Source organism: Notolepis coatsorum (genome assembly GCF_963971535.1).
Source record: "Notolepis coatsorum genome assembly, chromosome: 17".
Taxonomy (NCBI): Eukaryota; Metazoa; Chordata; class Actinopteri; order Aulopiformes; family Paralepididae; genus Notolepis; species Notolepis coatsorum.
Genome location: NC_140181.1, coordinates 47,050,182 through 47,068,293, shown reverse-complemented (window position 1 = coordinate 47,068,293; position 18,112 = coordinate 47,050,182). Strand labels below are relative to the sequence as shown.

Genomic DNA, 18,112 nt, shown 5'->3' with positions numbered 1-18,112 from the left:
TATGTCATGTTCTACAGTAGGACTACTATGATACCCATTAAAACAAGTCATTCGAATAATAGAAGCCTACTTTGCTGGAACGATTCATTTCAAACATATACAGCATGTGTGTGCGTGTATTCTTTTGTGTGTGCGCTCGCAAGCTGACTCGCTACTTTCCCTGTGTTACTCGTCTTCACAGCCTAGAATATGACATGCCCACTGATGATGTCACGGTTCGTGAGGAAAAACCAAAAAAAATTCGGTGCCAGCTGAGCACCGATTTGTCACGTTCTGAACCAATTAATCGGTGCGAGATTACGTTCGGGAACCGGCTCCAGCACGGAGCCTGGCCGGTGTAAAAGGGATATAAGTGTGCAGCAATCCTGCTTGGTTTTATGAACGCGGGACGTTGTCGATATGTCTCTCTTCACCACTGCCAACTAGACAAACCCCCTGTGCATTAATCATGTTGGGAGAATAAAGTGTTATTCCTTACCATAGTAGCGGCTGGCCCTCCAGGCCCTCACAGCACAGTGCAGCACCCCGTCCAGCCACAGCAGGAGCCAGCTGATGCAGAAGCCCAGCAGCAGACCCAGCATCAGGTCCATCTCCTGCTTAGTCACACTGTCGCTCACAAAGTAGTTCTCCGACGAGTCCACCAAGGAATGGTCCCCGTCGTACGGGATGACGTAGTGAACATGATGCCTGAGACCAGGTGAAAGGGAGATTAGACACATAAATAACAAGTTGTTTTGTGTGTGTATTTTTTCAGGTCTATTTTCAAACTTATTGCAGGGATGCAGCATTACTGATGATGGCCAATAATACATAAATAGAACACCAAGAGTCATGATATTAAAGCAAAGTAACTTGAGATGTCCAAATTATACTGTATGATTGTCAATACATTTTGGCCAATGACCCCAAACAGGTCTATGGCTATACTGTTCAGCAAAAGCAATGGCTCAGACTGGTCCTCCATATCATATCAAAAGCAATGGATCAGACTGATCCTCCATATAAAAAACAATGGATCAGACTGGTCCTCCATATAAAAAACAATGGATCAGACTGGTCCTCCATATTAAAAACAATGGACCAGTCTGATCCATTGTTTTTTATATGGAGGATCTGTCTGACCCATTGCTTTTGATATGATATGGAGGACCAGTCTGATCAATGGACCAAACAATGGACCAACACTGAACTCTCCACTCACAAATACACATGAGCACACACACTCACACACACACACACACACACACACACACACACACACACACACACACACACACACACACACACACACACACACACACACCACTCATGCGGCAAAAAACACTTTAAACAAAATGTCACTTTAAAAAATAGAATCTTTAGAAACACTTTAAAAGAAGGAGGTACTGTATAGTTTAGATACAGTAAGAGTTAACATTGTAATTTGTATATTGCATAGTAGTGTATATAAGAACCAGTTTCTCAGGAACCTAGCATGTCTTTTTTTTTACCATGCATATATTGTGTCTTATTTATTTTATTCTATTTTATTATTGTATTTTGCACAATAAATGCGGGCAAGACCACCCGCATTTCACTGTATGCCCTGGTATGTATGTGACAAATAAACCTCTTGATTCTTGATTCTGGATCAGACTGGTCCTCCATATCAAAAACAATGGATCAGACTGGTCCTCCATATCAAAAACAATGGATCAGACTGGTCCTCCATATCAAAAACAATGGATCAGACTGGTCCTCCATATAAAAAACAATGGATCAGACTGGTCCTCCATATCAAAAACAATGGATCAGACTGGTACATGATATCAGATCATATTCAAAGTTACCTCCACCAAGGTGAAGCCGGGGTGGAGTTTATGGTATGGGTCCGTAAATAAGTAAATATGGCCACATTGCCATGAAATTTGCTGTGCGCATTCATGACTGCAGGAGACGCCTATTGATATGGGTGACCCCATAACCTTTCCTCTAGTGCAGAGGTGGGCAACCCTTCCATCTACCAGTTGATCACAAGAGGCCTCCGAGTTGATCGCTGGACGACCCAGACAAAGACGGCCATAATTGTATCGGTCATCCAATCACACTCTGGCTTGCTGGTTTAAACTTGAATCTCAGCGAATCCCTGTTCTGCATGGCTCTTTGGCCCGCCTTCCTTTTCCGGTGGCCTTCACCATGTCCCTGTTTCACATTTGCACGCTTAGCATTGTGTCATGAAAGTCCTGGGACTAGTATGCAGGTATCAGCCAGGTGTGTAGACTTCCCTCTTATAACCATAAATGATCAGAATTTCAAACCAGCATAATTAAAAATGGGTAGGTTATAGAACGAGATGCCAAGACACAGCTACCTACCATTCTACACAGAATGGTATCTTTTCATAATGTTTTCAGATGATCTTTTCATCATATTAAACATGAAGGTGATGAACGTTCCATTTGGGCACAAAGCCTACAATGGAGGCTGTCTGTACGCTATTAGAGAGAGAAGGTCCTCCTCTCTCTCCCTGAAACACTGTTGTTCCTTATGCAGGAATCATAATTCATTTAATCATAAATCGTTATTAGAGAGCAAAGGGTTGCAATAAAATAAAAAAGAGGCATCTTGCTCCCTCTGTGCCTTGCTGCTTTATGTGTGTGTGTGTGTGTGTGCGAGCGTTCGTCTCTCGCTGTTTCGCAATTTGCACAGGGCAAAAAATTGTCTCTTCAAGTCAGAAGGAATATACATGGCTTGACATGGCTTGACAACGTGACAGATAATTAGTAGGCATAAAAGTTGAATTGCAAAGTGTGTCACATGGTTTTTTATGTCTGTCATGGAGGAATGTGTGACATGAAAAGACAACACTGTTCTGGAGAAAGTTATGCTAGCACTCATCCTCCTATCAGATATCACCTGGATCTGACATGGCATGAGACTAGACTTGTCTGTCAGATGTTTTTTTTATTTACCATTTGGAAGGTGTGTATGTCAGGTGTGCTCTTTGGCCGTGCTATTATTTTTCTATTATTGGTCAGACGTCCACTGGCTGGGCAGAGGGAAATTTTTGGCTAGATTCAAACGCTTGGACTCATTTTTGCTTCTGAAATAAGAGAGATTATATACAATATTCTGTGTTGTACAATGCATGATTTCTTAAATGTCAAATAAACATCTTGATCACTGAGAATTTGTTTTGTTTCCTTAAACTTTGGTTTGCATGAATCACTAATGCACACTGCATCATTTAGGGGTTAGTCTGATTCAAGGCAACCCACTGCCCCCCAAAATGTATATAGCAACCACTGGTTGCTATAACCAAATCACCTGAATTAACCAGAAAAAAGGTGACTGTCTGTTATGTGAGAAGTAAGATATATTCCCCCCACGTCAATCAATGTCTACTTACCCTATTATCAGCATTTAACTGCAGGGCATATTCTAAGAAAGGCTTCCAGGTTTTGTTGTATTGTGAAAATCTATAAAAAAATATTTTTTAATGAATACTTGATATTTTTGTATCCCATCTAATGCAAAGTGTGTGGGTGTGTGTGTGGTTGTGCACACTTGAGTGAGTGCCTGCTTTCGTGTGTGTGTGTGTGTGTGTGTGTGTGTGTGTGTGTGTGTGTGTGTGTGTGTGTGTGCGTGCGTGCGCGTGTGTGTGTATGTGTGTGTGTGTGTAGCAGCTTTCTAAATTAATTTTGTCTTCATGAAAGAATCCTTTTCAACACAGTCCCTGGAGGAAGCCCTTTATGTACACTGCCAAGGTTGCAGTCCAAAATGCTATACTGTTTATCCATGTTGACAAAACTCTTGATACCTGATGATCATTGCTCTAACTTAAAAAAAAAAAAAGGGGGGAACTATCTTACTATTTCTTTCACTATTTGGGCAATTTTACACAATTCCTGTGAGTCTATGGAACACATCTGTAATGTGTTTTTTTTTCAAAAAAAATCATTGTTTTGTAGTTCTAATCAAGTACTGTAGAGCAGGACTTTCTGCACTTCTAGATTCCAAGCTGTTTTTGGCTGGGCTCCGCCCATACCATTGTAGGCGATCGCCCAGCTGTAGTCTGGGGAACTCGGCGACAAATAATGTTACCTCCTCGGCCGGTGTTGTGCCGAATTCTGACTCCCTGCCAGAATCCGACTCCCCCTCGCGTGAACGTGCATACACTATCAGATATTTATTTATTTATAATTTATTTATCTTTCCCCCCCTTCTTTTTCCGTTTTTCTCCCCTCCCAATGTTAGTCGTTATGCCAATTCCCAATCCCCTTCCTGGTCTGGGAGGGCAGGGACTATCACATGCTTTCTCCTACACATGTGTACCCAGCCCACCACTTCTTTTCACCTGGCAGCGCGGACTCTCACTGGGAGAGTGTAACGTGTGGAAGGATACACTACCTCCCTCCAGATTCTTCCCTCGCTGTGCAGGCGCCCCGACCGAACTGTAGGAGTCGCTGTTTACAACAACCCGGACCCACCCACCAGCTTCCCTCCCGCTGACTCTGCCAATCGAGCCAGTATGACGGCCGGCCAAGCCGGAGACAACGCTGACAGCCGGATTCGATACCAGTGTCTCTTGCGTTGGTGACAAGTGCTTAGTCCGCTGCGCCACCCAGCCGCCATACTATCAGATTTGCCCCCTCGCGTGAGTGCTCATACACTCTATCAGCCTACCCAGCATGTAATACGTTCTTTGTTAGAACTCAACTCGTTATTATTGGCGCATACACTCTATCAGATTTCTGTCATAAAACGATAAAGCGGACAGAAATGCGGGAACGTTTTGATTATATATAAAAGGCTATGACAATGTAAAATGAAATAAGTGGAGTTTCGAAGCTGTAAGCTGAATACAAGTCATAGGAACACCCACGATAGTGTTCTTTCCCCTTCCTACTGTATAAGAAAGAATAAAAAACGCATTGCAAGGAGAACAGAGGTTATTTGTTGAGTTTATGTGTATACAAAACCCTTGCAATAAATGTGTCAAAAAAGCATACATAGCACCTAATGCTGCTCTGGATACAGGTAGCCTATATCGTGGGTGTTCATATGACTTGTATTCTGCTTACAGCTTCGAAACTCCACTTATTTCGTTTTACAATGTCAAAGCCTTTTAAATATAATCAGAACGTTCCCGCATTTCTGTCCGCTTTATCGTTTTATGACAGAAATCTGATAGAGTGTATGCGCCAATAATAACGAGTTGAGTTCTAACAAAGAACGTATTACATGCTGGGTAGGCTGATAGAGTGTATGAGCACTCACGCGAGGGGGCAACAGGGGATACCTTTCCGAGGGGGAGTCGGATTCTGGCAGGGAGTCCGAATTCGGCACAACACCTGTTTGACTATAGTATTTTTATGATTTACCAGAAGTGCTGAGTCCAATGTGGTCTAGTGAAAATGCACGTTATCATCCATAAGTGTGATTGTTTTGTCCTCTTCTAATAGTCTCCACAAGTCGCGATCACCATAGCTCACAAACATGGCCCATTGCTGGCGGATCACGACATCATCAGGAAATGAATGCAAGGACGTATTCGCTGCTTGGCAGTCAGGAACAGCACAACATATCTTGCCCGTTTTGCTCATAACGTTTTTAAATGCTAACCCAATGCTAACTCACTGTTAACACTTTGAGTGCCAGCGACTAGATTTCTCGTTAGTTCATGCCAACCGTTGAGTGCCAGCCAACGAGAAATCTCGTTTTTAATCGTTATTTTTTTTATTATCGATTTCCATACATTTTTCATCAATCTAGCCTCACGTTACCAGTGGGGATCTGAGCTCGAACAGGGAAAATACCGCCCCCTATCGTCTCTCTGGATGGTACTGCACCCCATTGGATTGCACTGAATGAAACGCATGGGGAAAAAAGAGTCCGGAATCCACATTTTACTTGTCAGGCAAGTAACCGGAGACGATCCCAGTCATCGCCCACCATCAGAACAGCGTGGAATATGTCTTTCGACCACCCAGCGTTGGATCAATAAACGCGATCGATATTTGGAATGGCGATCAGGAATTGGAATAATCTTTTTGGAGAACATCTGATCTGAGGTAAGGAATCTATTTGACCAGTATTGGGATAATCAGAGCTGTTTTCACCTATATATCAGCATGTCCCATATGTGTGTGTGTGTGGCTGTGAGTGTGTGTAGCTGATCAGGAAATAAGATAATCGATTTTTCAGCCCGCTTCTATAGCGTGCATAAGTACACATACTATCGATAATCTAGCGTTTATTTGAAAACGATTCATAAATAGGCCGAAAAATTACAACGTGTTTTGTGTATTACAGTAAGCGCGATTCCTGCAGAATCTTTTTTTTTCTGAAAGTTTCAAAAAACGAGCGTTTTTCAAAATGGTATCAAACGGAAATTAACCGATTCAAAAACAATCCGTTTCGACAATGTTGACTGCAAACAAGTCATTGATAAGCAACGGTCGTATTAGACACATAGCCATAATTTAAGATATAGTTTATGCGTTCACAAATGTGAGTGCTCTGTCATTGAATAGAGCGTTGGCACTCAACGGGGTATATAGGACTGGCACGGCCGGCACGGAAAGGGTTAAAGTTCAATTCCATGCATTTGCTTGCGTACTGCAATAAATAATGGTTGAGTGTGGGCGGTGGCTACAACCATAGAGGGGGCGTTAGGTATGCAGATGAGAATTCCTACACGTCAGAGGTGCCTGTATACTTTCCGTAGCCGCATTTCTGGCAGACGCTCTCTGATTGGCTGACAACAGTTTCTACACTGGTTAAGCTTAGGCAATCTTCGAAGTTGGTTAAGGTTAGGCAAGTTCTTTCGACGGTTAAGCTTAGGCACTCTTTCGAAGTTGGTTAAGGTTAGAGTTTGTCTTAGAGCATGGCAATAGAACGCCAGGTAGTTTGCAGGCTGTTTGACGTGGAAATGGGCAAAGACACAGCTTGTCACGCTATTGGGCACACATGTCACATGACCAGAAACGTCTGCAAGAAATGCGGCTACGGAAAGTATTGTTATTATTAACAATATTATTATGATGGTTGTATCAACCCTAAATCTGAGTTGGGGGGGGGGATGCAATGCAGACAAACAGCTGCATACAGTGCGACTATTTCACTCACATTTGCCCATTCATTATTGGACACATCACACACTATCGGTGTGTGTACTGACTGTACGTGTGCTGTCATAGCTCCACCTACATGCCTAATGGAGAACACCAGGAGAACACCAGGATGTGAATGGAGGGTGAATGTGAGGTATATCGTGTAAATAAGTTTTGATTGATTGCAAGACTACACTGTACAACAAATATAATAATAAGTTACCAGAACTTAAAAATATTGAGTTCAGTTACTGTGCATTAAGGTTTTCAGTTTTCAATCCATAATAAGTTAACAGAAAAATAAGTACACAACCACATTATTTCAACCTAATAAAACTAATGTTTTACATATAAAAACGCCACTGTGCGTGCGTGCACGTGTATGTGTGTGTGGGGGCCTCCACAAGAGTCTGGCCCAGAGGCCTCTGAATTCTTAATCTGGCCTTCCCTATGGTCTATGGGGCCTATGGTCTATGGCAGGGGTCAGCAACCTTTACTATCAAAAGAGCCACTTTTCCCCCTCCCACAAAATAAAATGCTCAGGGAGCCGCACAACCTATTTACCCATAAAACGCCTGACAATTGCATACCCAAAGTAATTTGCGATTTATTATACTTTATACTTATAGCACACAGTTTGTTGCATTAATGGAATTATAAAGCAACAAAAAGAAAAATGTTGACTTTTTTTTACCTGTTATAACAAAGGAAAACCTCAAACTCTTATGAAGAGGAGAAAAAAGACTGGCTGTGTAGACCTATTTTAAAATAAAACACAGAAGAGGAGACAAAACACTGGTGTCTGTAGACCGACTTTGAAATAAAACCCTGAACTATTCAGGTATATTTGAGTCTTTCCCTAATTTGTGGAACATTTATAAAATAAAAAGTAGTCCACTTTGAAAAAAGACTACCATGTGTAGACCTACTTTGAAATAAAACACAGAAAAGGAGAAAAAACACTGGCATCTGTAGACCTACTTTGAAATAAAACCCTGAACTATGCAGCTCTATTTGAGTCCTTCCCTTATTTGTGGAAAATCTATAAAATAAAAAGTAAATTTTTCGTTGTTTGCAAATTTCGCACCACATATCAGGCATACAGGTAAGCCTGCATCGTTAGTCGTGAAAGCAAATTAATCTGTCCACGCTGAATTAAACCCTCTATTTTCCTCAGACTTTCCTTTTTTTGGATTTATCCATGGTTAGCTTACTGGGGGGTCGGAAACTCAAGATTAGCCACTTGCAGACGGCAGGGAAAGGCGCGGGGTGTGACGTACTGTATATTTTAGTTGATGAAATATTTTTGTTGACTAAATATTTTAGTTGATGAAATATTTTTTCATTTCAGTGTCACAGTATGACATCGATCTCCAAAATAAGAGAACAAAAAAGACATGTAAAAAAAAGAAAGTAAAAAAAAAATAAGATGTTTTTTTTTTGGGCCAGGGAGCCGCAGCTGATTGGCTAAAGAGCCGCATGCGGCTCCGGAGCCGCAGGTTGCCGACCCCTGGTCTATGGCTTATGGTCTATGGCTTATAGCCTATGGTCTATGGCACATACCGTAGGCCATAGGCCATACACTCTATGTGGATCAGATTCTCGTTCGATTTTTATTGCAACCGCTGGTCGATAATCATCTCATTATTTACATTATTAAACACTGACTCCATCCCATCAGGCAACTTCATCTCACTAACAACATGATACCAACAAGTGATAGAACCCTGGTATCATGTTGCCATTCAGGGAGAGACAGCTGGGGTGGGGAGAGACCTGCTAGTGGAGTGAGGACATGGGTATAGTGTTGGGGAAACTACTCTAAAACTGTACTGCAAACTACTAGCTTACTTACTTCACAATAAAAATAAGTTCAATTACATCTTAACTACTCTCAAGAAAACGTAGCTTGTCAAACTAAAACTATGTTGAATAAGTAGTTCAACTACATCCAAACTACATGGCCGAAAATGATCATAATCTGAGTCTGGAATCTCATATATTTACATGGAGTCACAACTGAACTGACACTGAGTAAAGTGTGTGTGTGTGTGTGTGTGTGTGTGTGTGTGTGTGTGTGTGTGTGTGTGTGTGTGTGTGTGTGTGTGTGTGTGTGTGTGTGTGTGTGTGTGTGTGTGTGTGTGTGTGTGTGTGTGTGTGTGTGTGTGTGTGTGTGTGTGTGTGTGTGTGTTAGGGCTGGGCGATATGGCCAAAAATGATATTGCGATAACGATATCGATAACAATAAAAAAACGATTAAAAAAAAAATCAAATATATAAATTTTTTATTTAATTTTTTTTATTAAATTAAACAACAGATGTATGTTTATTTTGCAGCAATTCTTTGTCGTTGCCGCCATCTTTAGTGTTACATCCCCTCACACTCCAGTTCTCAGGCTGCAGCTGGTTTGAAAGCGAAAGTAAACAGGCTTCTCTGCTGGCTGTGGCTCCAGGGGAGTTGAACAGTTCTGGCTCTGCTAGTTTCTTTTCTATCTTTTGGCGCTTTTTTGGTGGACAAACCACCGCACATGTGCACCGTGACTCATGACTGGAGACTAGCTCTGCTAGCACACATAGCCTACTGTGTACAGACGGTTTCAAACTGTATTTTAAATTAGAAAGCAAACAAAATAAAAGAGAAAAATAAATCTCAATTTGGTCAGTATTGTCATTTGGACAAGCAAAGCCATTACTTTAAGTTGCAGGCTAGAAAGACAAGTCTGTCCACTGTCTCTGGTTTTAAAACTGCCCTGTTGCAGGTCAGAAAAAATAAAAAATAAATTCGATATTTTTTTCTTTTCGATATCGATTATTAAAATATATCGCGATAATTATCGTTATCGTTATATCGCCCAGCCCTAGTGTGTGTGTGTGTGTGTGTGTGTGTGTGTGCATGCGTGCGTGCATGCGCACGCGTGTGTGTGTGTGTTCCTGTTGTTCCTAGTTATGGAATCCCTGTGGAATCAGGAAAATGCTAAATTTCAAGGGACATTTTTGTAATGAACTTGACATTAGTAGTTAACTACTGAAAAAGCAACTGACATTTGAATGTAGTTAAACAACCACTAAATTACTCTAAGATGTAGTTAAACTAGTCATTTAACTACATGTAGTTAACTACTCCCCAACACTGTGTATATTATTATAATGTGTTTAGCCTGTACAGTGACTGTATACGTGGTAATTGACGAGACTGCGTACCGCGATGAGGTAGAGCAGCTGTCAGCCCTGTGCAAAAATAACAACCTGCAGCACCCAGGAGATGATCGTGGACTACAGGAGGAAGAAGACCAACATACAGCCCCTGTACATCGACGGGGGATGCGTGGAGAGAGTCTCGGTCATCAAATTCCTGGGCGTCCACCTGGAGGATGACCTGACCTGGAGAACCAACACCAAGGCAATCGTGAAGAAGGCACAACAGAGACTCTACTTCCTGAGAATACTCAGGAAATACCACCTCAGACAAGACCTGCTTGTGTCCTTTTACCGCTGCTCCGTGGAAAGCATCCTCACCTACTGCATCAATGTGTGGTTCCTCAGCTGCACAGCCGCAGAGAGGAAGGCGCTCCAGAGGGTCGTCAACTCGGCCCAAAAAATCATTGGATGCCATCTCCCCTCACTGGAAGAACTATATAACTCCCGCTGTCTTAAAAAAGCAGTGAAAATACTAAAGGACCCACACCACCCTGGCAACACCACTCAACGTCATGCCCACCCGGACTAACAGACTTAAGTTTAGTTTTTATCCCAGGGCCATAAGTGCACTAAACTCAGCTAAGATTTAAAACAACAATCTCCCCTGCCCCCCCCCCCCCCCACACACGCACACGCACACACACCCACACCCACACACACACACTAAGGGAATAGTGCAATTTTCTTTTATACCCCCCCTGTCTATGTCTATTATGTCTTACTCTTGTTTTATTATTTTAATATTGTGTTTTAGGACTGTGTTTTTATTATCTAGGACTGTGTGACTGCTAGCACCTAGGGCTGCATTTTAAATTTCGTTGTAACATTGTGACAATGACAATAAAGATCATTCATTCAATTGAGCTGATAGGTGGGTATCCTCTTTTATAATAATAATAATAATAATAATAATAATAATAATAATAATAATAATAATAATAATAATAATAATAATAATAATAATAATAATAATAATGATAATAAATTCTATGTATTTCTTTTTCTAGAACTCAAAGTGGCTTTACACTAAGATGTGGGGGTAGTGAACAACAGACAAGCATAACACAAACACACAAGGATGGGGAGGGCTAAGAGAAGAAAGTGGTGAATTGGGGATGGAGAGAAGGCAGGCTGAGAAGGTTGGTAGTTGGCAGAGGTCAGTGAGATACGTATATGTATGGCGGCGGGCAGATGGTGGGTGGCTTTGTAGTTGAGGACCAAGATTTAGTAATTGCTCAAGTGGGAGACAGGAAGGTAGTGGAGGTCTTTCAGGACTGGTGCCAGGGTTTGGTGTGGGTTAGTAGTTGGGCGGATGCATTCTGGACCATTGGGAGCCTTTTATGCTCATAGAAGGTGGTTAATCTCTTTATGCCTCTGTATTCCCTCAGCTGCACTACTGGAAATAAATTAATCCACAGCTACACACACACACTACAGCAGCTTGACTAGAGAGAGTTTGTTTGTCTTACAAACAACATAATGGAACAGTGGGGATGTTTCATTTTTTCTTCCTAATCAGCGTTTACCCAGTGTCCAACTGGGACCACAGTAAAACAAAGAACATGCTTAGACTTTACAGGTCAGGTGCAACTATCGTGAGCAATGGATCAGGTGCATGAGGTTGAGCATCATTATGGGTTGATTACAATCAGTCCCTCTGGAATTAATCAACGTGTGCTCAGCATTTCCACAGTTACAAACTGGGTAACAGGAGATGATCACTTTAAGTTATTACCAAAGATGGTAGATATAAGGAAGATAATGCATAATGCATTACAAGTTGTGCCAATGGGCACAAGTGGAATAGTACCTGTCTGTGGGTGGGGTTCTTCCACAGGTGCTATTGTGGGTGCTATGAAAGTTCCACAATACCCGCCCCCTCTCTAGACAATCAATCATCACTGTCATTTTATTTTGAATATTTACAACTGCCTTATGAGGTACCATGGGTATATATGTTGCATGATATAATTATTGTAGCTAATAAAAACTTTCATGAAAAGTCTGGTATTTACACTGAGTGATGAACGATGATATGAAACCAGGAGGCTGACATCTTTAACTGCATGAATAACAGTTTTTAGTTGAACATTTTCACAAAACATCCTTTTGAGGTTGTTATGCATCTGATGATTTGATCCACCTGTTACAGCAGCATTGGCCACTGCCTGTACTGGGATTTAAAACCAGCTGAAATGTTAGGGTGAAGTTCACTTTCAATTCATTAAATTCAAAATGCAAACAGAAGTCGATCAATAAAATGAATTACTTGTTAAAAGGTTTTAACAGGATGACCTCCTGGTGCCAAATTTATTTTTCAAATATTTGAGTTTTGAAGAATATCCACGTCATTAATTGAATTCAAAGAGAGCCTATATACACAGCATCACACAGACTCCTGCCTTCCCTCTGTGTATAAGAGGGACCATGGCTAGTTTTCAACCCGCTGAGCCAACCTACGACATCCAAATCAAAGCCCAGTGGATGTCAAATGAAATGACTGAGGATGTGTCCCCAAGCCTGATTAGGCATGCAGTGTCGACGTGATGACACTTTGTGTACTAAAAGGAATAGGGCGAGAGGCGCCCGAGCTCAGGTGCTGTCTTTCATCGATGCATTCCCGCTAAACATGTACAGTTGTACACTGATGTAAAAGAATTATTATAATAATAAAAAAATACTTCTATTCAAGAACATTTCCAGGTCAGTGGAAAACAATGTCTGATAATGATGACCTGGAAACATACAAGATTAACAGAGGTTGGGTTTAGCTTATGGAGATTTCTAGGCAGTTTCTAGTGGTATATAAACGGTCTGTATCTAGTTATGTATGTCCTAGTGGTAAATAAAAGGTCTGTATCTAGTTATGTAGGTCCTAGTGGTAGATAAAGGGTCTGTATCTAATTATGTAGGTCCTAGTGGTAAATAAAATGTCTGTATCTAGATATATAGGTCCTAGTGGTAGATAAAAAGTTTGTATCTAGTTATATAGGTCCTAGTGGTAGATAAAAGGTCTGTATCTAGTTATGTACAATAGATCTTAGTGGTAAATAAAAGGTCTATATCTAGTTATGTAGGTCCTAGTGGTAGATAGAAGTCTGCCTTTTCTTGCCTTTTTCTAAAATGTTCTCATCAATTTAGTCATTGCGCCAATTCCCTGTGTGTGTCACTGTCCTGGTCGTTGTACTATGCTCTGTTGGTCTGGGGAGCGCATAGACTACCACATGTCTCCTCCGATACATGTGGAGTCGCCAGCCGCTTCTTTTCATCTGACAGCGAGGAGTTTCACTGGGAGGTTCACGCTATCTCCCCCCCCCAGATCCCCTCCCTGCTGAACAGATTGACCAGTAAGAGTCAATGTTGCAACGACCAGGACTCATACCCCACCGGCTTCCCACCCGTGAACACTGACAATTGTGTTTGTTGGAACGTCTGACCAAGCCGGAGGTACCGCTACCATGAATTGGACCTGGGTCTCTGCATGGTAGGCAGGTGCTTTTACCTCTACACTACCTACCTACTGTATGTTTTCTGAAAAGCATTTGTTTTAGTTTTCTTGTAGTTGAATCGTAATCCAGATGTAAATGAATGGGTAGTCACTCCTAAAGAAAAAAAAACTGGAATGAAAACTATTTTTTGATTTATTTCTTTGAAGATAAGATAAGATATTATTTTATTGATCCGCTTTGGGAAATCCAGGCATCATAGAAGCATGGGGGAGGGGAAGTACAGGTATGGGCATGGTAATAGTAGACGACATAAATATAAGCAATACAATTATAGTAAGGATAGAAATAAGCAGTGTAAACAATATAAATAACTTATAAGAATATGAGCAAGTAAAAGTTGTAATCAAGGTGCAGATGAGGGTCTGTATGTAATATTATACATTACAATAAATATGGGCAATAAAACACTTAGAATATGAATATGTATACTATGAGTAAGTAAAGTAAACAGTATACAGAGGTGCAGTATACATAAGGTACCCTAACTGGCATGATATACTGTACGTCATACGTTATATGTTGTAGTCCGTGCAGGTTAGGTGGTAAGAGTCAGACACACTTAGTGATCAGACATTCCTAGGAGTTCTGCTGCCGTTAGTTCTCCCCCTGCCCACTGTTGTGGAGCCTGGTACGAAGGACTGGCCGAGGTGGCTAGTGGTGTGTCGGGGGGGTATGAGTCTGTGGCTGAACGTGCTAGAACATTTCTAGTTAATTGGCTGAGCTCTTGATACCATGATAAACACTAGACAGTGGGTAAATGTGAGTTTTTCATTGTACTCACTGTATTTTGTGGCTCTAAAATTGTAATAATAGTAATAATAAACAAACACTGGAGAGAAACAGGGCTATTCTGATTCACAGTGGGTTAGGCAAGGTCCAAAGTGCATATTTTCTTCAGATCAGACTTTACTATATATTGTTCAAGTAAAAGAACATCTGGAGCTCTAAAATATCCTATTTTCATTTAACTTAATTCAGTCTATATAATTGACCATAATAGTACATAATATTATGAATTTGTATCATTATTAATATCAATTTAAAATGATGGGTCAAATGTATTTCACAAAATAAGACGGACAAACTGAGTTTAGGTGGGTTTACCCTGTTGGTCCTATAAGACTCCAGTTTGAGTATATGTATATGATTCCTGTGTACTGGTAATTTACAAAAGTTACGTTATCATGGGTATTTCAGTCAATAAATAAAGTCAGTAAATCCTAAAGCTTTTTTTTTGATTTTTTGCAGTGATGCCCCTAATGTCAAAGTATTCCTATGTAATACACAACTAGCAGCATGTAAACCCATGCTTTAGAACTGTCTCAGTTTGTTATTACTCATTAGTCAGATTATTACTGATGATGACCCATGTCTGGGTGTATGGTGTCTGTGTGGAGGCAGCGCTGCCCTACAACAGTTTCAGAGGGTGGGAGCAAGCAGCCTGTATCTTCTAATGAACACCACCCAATTCCCCCATCACAGCCTGTAGGCTAGAATTGCTTTACTTTGCTATTCATACGTTCAAATGATGCGCTAATGAACAGTGACAAATGCTTTCTCGAAGTTACGCTACTGACCTCTTGTTGCCTGCATGGCCCACCCGGGCCTACTGATCTCTTTCTTGCTGCCTGCATGACCCATTCAGGCGTACTGATCTTTTGTTGCCTGCATGGCCCACCCAGGCCTTGATATCATAATGATGGCTGTAGAGTAATGCTATACAATGAGATATGTGTATCAATTGGATAAGAGGGAGGGTTCTTATTTTTTAACCTGGCAGAACACTGTTGCCATACCTCTGGGCAAGGTAGGGAGAGCACTTCAAAATACAAATCACAAAAAAGAGACCAACAACAGGAGACCACTATGTGCCCCAAGTCTTTCTGTCCATATTGTCTGTTGACCACATTATGGCTATACAGCAGATCTCTGTTGTTGATGAAAATGCATGAGAATGACATGCATTCCAGTTGAAAATGTTAATAAATGCTGTGCTGCTGCCCCCCCCCCTCCATCTGTTTGGAACACAAGAATACAGTATACACACACACACATACACACACATGCACACACACACGCACAGAGAAAAAAAAATAAAAAGGTAAATAAGAGCTGTCATTATAAGAATACAAAACAGCAGGTAGTCCATACCAGTAGTATACTCTCACCCTAAAAACAGCTCTCATAGATACTTGATTTTCATAATCATAATAATTGGCTCAGAAGGCCTTTATTCTCACCAAAGAAATGTATGTACGGTAAATCGCAAAACACACAGACCCTGAACATTTTTGAAAACGGTCTCATATTCCCAATTCATTAGCCTATATGGCTCCAACACACCTTATATGCAGCAAAACAGAAATCACACAGACGTGAAGACGCTATGTATCACAAACGTATATCACGGATAAAAGCACGGTTGACACTAGTTGGTCGATATTTCTGAAGATATTACGCATATCAGGTCGAGTTTTCAGGGTTTCACCGCGCGAAATACCTTCGGGAGGCCTATTGAGCAATTATGATTTGACGGGGAAAATAACAGCGCTGCCTTCACCGTGTCTCTTTCAAATAATGTGTGATGATGATGATGATGATGATGCTGATGATGGCATTTACCTTCCACAGTTGCAATGACAAACGCGGTCTTCCCCTCGTAGATGCGGTAATATGTAGTTGTGAAAGCGATCCAGTAGTGCGTTCATGTCCATTAAGCAGGCTATCGCCTGCAAAGAACCATTCCAGTCAGCTGGGACATGTCAAGCAATAAGGCTATTCCAACAGATAGCATTATGATCAGGCACAGACACTGTCTTTAAAAAAAAGAAAAAGACAACGAAATAGCCTATAAATCCTCCCGATATAAAGGAAAACTCTGGTACATAAAAATTGTCTTGTATAATTTATTTATGATAGCAGGTAATTATAGGTGGGCTAACTACTTCCACATGCCATTGAAAGGCCTGCTGCAAGGTACTTTCCTACATTATGTACCATTTATCCATATTTTATGTATCAGTACATGACAGAGAATTCGGCAACAAAGAAATACCTGGAAAAATAGAAGTATAGAGATATCTTACCATTACAACTGAAGCACCAAGAATCATAAAAATCATGGTGGTTGTGATCATATGCATCAAAACTTCCAACCTCGCCGCCGCTCCTAGCCCTTCTCTACCTGCGGCACTGCACACGCTCCGGCTTGGCTCTGGGCGCTCCGTCCCGGGAGAAGACGCTCATTGAGGCGCCCTTACTGCACCTGACTCTTCCCTTTAAACTGCCCAGGGTGGGAGTACGGTGAAACGGCACACAGGGGCTGAGCCGGCCCGGTCTCCCTCCGCCTTTCCCCCCCGCCGCCGTCTGACTTGAGGCAAGCGGCTCTCACTGTCTTCACATCCAAATATCTGTCGATTCAGTGGCGTACGTGAAGCGGCTCGTATAGATACCCCCGCGGTTGTTGCTGCTCAACCGGACCGGGCTTGGTGGAAACAGGGTGCTGGTGATGAGGAGTGTGTCCTATTCTGATTATTGATGCAAAGGTGATCTTTTCCCGGCGCGTTTCCTATCCCATTCAAAAAACAAAAAAAAGTAAACCGGTGCTTTGGGCTGCCCCTTCTTGTCCCCTTTCCAAATTATCCCCGGCTTGGCTTAATTCTAGAGTTATCAGTTAATTGTATCCTCCGTCGATGAAAACTGTCAATTATTCTCGCCCGTAACGCTATAGCCTCTCATTTCAAAGAACTGCGGCAACTCCTTTCGCGGTTCTTGCCCACCCGGCACGGTTTGATAATAACATCGACGTGAGGCCAAATAGATCCAGTGGGCACTAGACCCACCCTACACCCTCAGCCCAGTCCAGAAGCAATGGCAGCTGCATCAACGCTCGGAGCCAGACAGGCATGATTATCCCATCTTGTCTTCTAGCAGCTACGAGCATCCACCACCATCTCTAGTCCGCGTGCGCGTGAGCGCGTTGTGTGTGTGCGCGTGTGTTGTGGGCGGTGTGAGAGAGAAAATGGTGAATTTGCCTTTATGGCTCAGGCCCACTAGCTACTAGAAACATTCAGATACATTCGAGCAGATTAAGAATTATAAACTCAACTCAGGTGGTTTAACCTCCTTTTCTGCAGAGGGGTTACCCATTCTCTCCCCCATTCTCTCTCTGCCTTTCCCTTACAGACGTTGCAGTTCACTTTCAGATTCTGCGCCATTTCGCTAGGCTGTATTCCTAATTTCCTAGAGTTCTGTTTTGTAAAAAAGACAGTATCCTTTGATTTCACATAATTTAATTATTATTTCACAATA

The 18,112-nt window shown here is 41.7% G+C and overlaps 1 protein-coding gene across 1 annotated transcript in view; it reads right to left on the bottom strand.

Moving 5' to 3' along the window:
* Positions 1 to 16,944, bottom strand: part of tmem240a (transmembrane protein 240a) — a gene marked incomplete at both ends in the record, with an annotated part of 59,353 nt that extends 42,409 nt beyond the window's left edge. Inside the window, 3 exons of the mRNA XM_084333104.1 lie at positions 479 to 687; positions 16,424 to 16,530; positions 16,888 to 16,944. Of these exons, the coding sequence (XP_084189230.1) occupies positions 479 to 687; positions 16,424 to 16,530; positions 16,888 to 16,944 (373 nt within the window). The remainder of the gene's footprint in view (positions 1 to 478; positions 688 to 16,423; positions 16,531 to 16,887) is intronic.
* Positions 16,945 to 18,112: the final 1,168 nt, after the last annotated feature.